At 36.3% G+C, this 4,796-nt stretch overlaps 1 protein-coding gene across 1 annotated transcript in view; it reads right to left on the bottom strand.

The window, feature by feature from the left end:
- The window catches only part of LOC110441263, a 23,837-nt gene extending 19,797 nt beyond the window's left edge, over window positions 1–4,040 (bottom strand). Inside the window, exons 1-2 of the mRNA XM_021484372.1 lie at window positions 3,996–4,040; window positions 3,631–3,654 (exon numbers count right to left, since the gene is read on the bottom strand). Of these exons, the coding sequence (XP_021340047.1) occupies window positions 3,631–3,654; window positions 3,996–4,007 (36 nt within the window). The 5' untranslated portion in view covers window positions 4,008–4,040. The remainder of the gene's footprint in view (window positions 1–3,630; window positions 3,655–3,995) is intronic.
- Between the last annotated feature and the right edge of the window lie 756 nt (window positions 4,041–4,796).

A 4,796-nucleotide genomic window follows, 5' to 3' on the forward strand; every position in this document is an offset into this window, starting at 1 on the left:
CATCATCATATTTGACCAATTACAACTTATTCTATTCATATATATATTATTACGAGAAATTATACCATCTTATATTCATATTATAAGGTCAAATCCTTAGGACCTTTTGTTATCTAAGTAATTAAGATCTATACTAGAGGACCCCATTGGAAATAAGCTGCCACCCAGCTTTCATGGGATATCCTAGGTTAAAGCTTAGTCAAACAGATACATTGTAATTATAGTGCTCCAAAATTTGTGATATTAACTTTGATGTGATAAGCTAAATACTGTGATAAATCTGTGATTATTATGCAATTGAAATCTGTGATCATATGTGATATTTGTACCTGTATCATGCTTTTACCGAATAAATATTATTATTATTATTAACACAGTTGTATTTTGTTGTCTTAGCCAAATCAGTCATGGCCATGGACAAGGTTGAAAGGGTGGAGATAGGTACACTGTGGTCTCCGGTTGGTTTGGTTTGACCATTATAACAATATCTATCCAAGCTTTGGGGCAGGTTTACAGCCATGAATCAGACGGCCGATCGCCCAAGGTTTGGTAGGCCACGCATTACGTCACGTAGACAGGATAGGTATATCTGCTCACAACATCTGCGTTATCAGACATTAACGACGGCAGGTTCTGCTTCCAATATCCACAACCACCGCCGCATTATTACTGTAGGAAGTTAGGTTGTTTACTTCTCACGTTTGTATTACTTTGTTAAGTATAATTGCTGTGTATGATTTACAGACAGGCCTCTGTTAATTTCTGTGTTATTCACTCTTATTTAGGGTAGGGCTTTTCGTTCAGTGTAGGATTCCTAGCGATCAGCTGCTACGATACCGATGCTGAAATCTGTGTGTTTACACTTTTGAGACGGCCTAAAGTGGATGATAGTAATAACAAGAAAAGGCTCCCGCTTCTCGCTTACATGCTTTTAGATGGTGAGACTGGGTTCGAGATTAACAGTTGGTCACTCATCTTCGAGGCTATTTGTGGGGGGAGCAGGGTTATAAAACAGCGGGTCCGGGCGGGGATCAGTGTCTTGACAGGGTTGGTGAACCGACTCATGCGCTGTTAACAATGCAAAACATGGGCTGAGGTGCTGCTAACAGTACCAATACCATGAGGTTATCGTTCCTAGGATATAGAGTGCTTTAGGAACTACAGTACATGTATGTAGGGATAGTCAGGGGCTCCGGGCTTAGGCATCGATACATGGTGGCTCGCTGTAGATCTATAGGGAGCTATGAACACATGGTCGTAGTGTACTGGTAGTAATGTTAGGTAGGATAGGCCATCACTCTACATACGTAAAGATGGAGTTTCTTAACATTAGTTGTCATTGTTAAGGACTAATGCGATGCTTTGTATTTGTTAAACTTGTCATACATATTCATTCTGTCTTGTAAACAAAAAGTTATCTGTATTTTTGAAACACCTTGTTGAGTTATTGAATCGATTGCTTGTATTACCACTACATCCAGTGTTCGAACCTGTAGTAAAAACAGGTCTGTAACCTGACGAAGATGTGAGGTCTAGAGAGGGCTGCAGGTTGTCGACTCGCTACCATTACCAAAAACTATACGATCACGAAACGAATTTAACAGAGTGATAACGGATACAAACCCTCTGCGAACCCGCCCCTTTTACATTACATAAACTGTTATCCGACAGTTGGCCTAGGTAGGGCTACGTTACTGCCAGTCGTATCGTGTACCCCGATTGAACCGATGTCATATCCATAATCGCTCAGCGTGGATACGACAATATTAAGATGATCTCTACGCCAATGACACCAAATCATCTAGATGGCAGAACGCAAGTGTTTTGTAGGCGTGGATATCGTTAACAGGACGTCTGCACGTTATGTCACAATCGTTTGGCGTTGGAAGCGTCATGGTGTGAGGTGGGATATCGGGTAATGGACACAAAGCCTTGTGATCATCAGCGGTTGCCTGAACGCTCAACGTTACCACATTTTGTTCTAATCATGGTGTCAAATGCCTTACAGGAAGGGTGGCGGAGGATCCCGATGAGGTGTATAAACCGACTCATCGCTTCGTTGTTGCCAGGCTGTTGTCAACCAAAAGGGTTCGCTCATGCGTTATTAATTCTTTAACCTTATCTATTACGTACTCTTAATAAATACTAGTAACGTAGTTTCATGGAGACATTGAAATGAAATTGAAGTTTAAAAAAATATACAACACACGTTGATGTCGACTTGGACAGTGTGAATTTACAGCATTGTTTTCAATTCATTAATCAAATACTATCAATACAATAATGTAACGTTTCTTTTGGGTGCCTATATTAACAGAAAAAGTGAAAAGGTGAAAGGAAAAGGTTAAAACTTGTATAATAAGATAAACCTTTTGACTGAAAAAAATATGCTTGTGGATATATTTCAAGTGAACCGTCCAAATAAATTCCAGCCACATTCCATTCTAGCAGAGTTAAAATCACCTTGTGAAGAAGAATGATCACTTACAATACGAAGTAAGGAAGCACATATTATATCAGAAAAAGTATACTATTTTTTGTGTACGGATTTTGAAAACAAAATAAACTAGATTTAAGCAGAGACTTTGCTTTGATGCCACAATAGGTCGGAGCCGAGCTATTTATTGAGCTTTAATATAGGAACGTACAGCTTTTGAATCATGTCTAACATTGGCAGGGGTGTGGTGTGTATATAATTTGGTAAATGTGTCCCATGTTTTATATTTGACTTACTTGATGTAAATGATTTGAGGCTATAAACCGTATAAAGGGTTAATTTAGCGGAATATCAATTGAAGGATTTCGTAGTCAGCAATTAAATTGCGTAAATTTAACAGAATTATAAAGAGAAACATAATTGTTGCAAACAATGCCTTATGCCTTTGCATTCCGATTCTCACTGACAAGGAATAGCTTTTGAAAGCACTGAAAGGCAATTGATGTTTTAAGGTGTCTTCCTAGACACTTTAGGCTTATGGCAGATCGCCAATTATCTTATCACCAAGTTTTAAAATAATTTCTGTCTTACACGAATGAAAATTTTAATGAATAAGATTTCTGCTAAGGCCACCATGAAACATATCCAATATACAAGTGCAATCTGTCAGTGCACGTATCCCATCATCTCCATATATGCATAGAAAATGTACATGTTTATATCGAGAACAAATGCTTTCTTGCCTATTCATATGATTCAAAACTAAGAAATACACTGATATTAGACAGAAAGTATGCAACTAAACATCTTAAATACATTTATATATTATACTTTAAACAATGGCTTCAGTTACAATTCCAAGTAAGTAAAATAGAATATTTTTAAAAAGGTAGCACCAATACGTTAACATAACTCGAAAATAATTTCAAAACATCTGGCTGAGGTGACCTTAAAAAGCGTGGAAATATAAAGTCAAAATCGAAATGTTCTCGAGACCAACAGAACTTAGATGTAAAGAGTAATTCCATCATGTATTGTCGAAAATAGAATTTAAATGTGTTTTAGAAATAAGAATCTACAGCGTCGTCTCCAATTTAATGTTGATTAGAAGAAATAACCATAACTACAATCAAAACGACAACGTAAATATACATAATTCCTTAGACGTTTTTGAGGTTTATAATAGGACTTACCAAAGCCATATGAAGCTTTTCCTTCTAAAACAAAGAAATAGTTGTAAGATATAACGGCATGAATCAAGCAAATACGAAAGAAAAAGGATAGTCAGGTTTCATAAAAACAACAGATAAAATCAAGTGCTGAGATAGATTTAACATTTTATCTGTGCTTCATATGACATCAATGATAACATGATCTCGTCAAATTCGAACATGTGAAATTTCAGATGACAGCATGTATCATGCATCTCCACATATACAAAGTGCATAAACATGTATCAGTAGAAAATTAATGCTTAATCGCTTAGTCAAATTATTCAACACTAAGATATATATGGCCATTAATTAAATAAAAAGTAAGTGTAATTTCAAAGACGTACAAGAGATGACATCTCCGCGTGAGGGCTTTCAGTGGAACTCTCAGAGGTTGGATCAACAGAACTGCTATCTTTTGGAACACCTACACACACAAACAACAGGAACTGCAATTATACTTACTAAAATATATAGTTAAAATATAACTTTTCGTCACAACACTTACACAAAACTAAAAACGCTAAAAGTTGAAAGGAGAATCAGTTAAAAAAAAAGACAGTCATGAAACACAGAAAAACCGAGATATGAAACAATTTTGTTCCAGAAGGGTAAGCGTTTACTGTACCGTCATGAATTTAAAAAAGGGATATTTTGTCGTTTTCTAACAGGGTACTGAAAATGAGCAGAAACGTATAAACTATCATATAAAGGTCTCAAAGACATTCAAAGCTGCAAAAAAAAAGAGGTCTTTAAAGGGTTTTTTAATCAAATAAAGGATGAAACTTATGGGGTATAATTGAATTTAAACTGAAAGATAGTGTGACAAAGTGAGCATTACTTGAACACCAGGAGGAACAGGTCATACTGTTTAGCAAGTAGAGTGCCGAAGTCAACTATGCCAAAAAGACGGTTTTGATACAGATAATGAGACGCAACGCTTACATTACTCATATGGAAAATTGAGACACAGAGCTGAAGTAACGAGTTTATATTACTGTACGCAGATGAGATACTGTAACCCATTGTACATGTGCTTGTAAAAAGAATGAAGATTGACATCTATGAATAAACATGACTATTTCAAATTATTACTAGCGTTTACGGCTACTGTGTTTCAAGATGCAGTCTCTGTAAGACATGTATGT

Source organism: Mizuhopecten yessoensis, unplaced genomic scaffold, assembly GCF_002113885.1.
Source record: "Mizuhopecten yessoensis strain PY_sf001 unplaced genomic scaffold, ASM211388v2 scaffold715799, whole genome shotgun sequence".
Classification (NCBI taxonomy): Eukaryota; Metazoa; Mollusca; class Bivalvia; order Pectinida; family Pectinidae; genus Mizuhopecten; species Mizuhopecten yessoensis.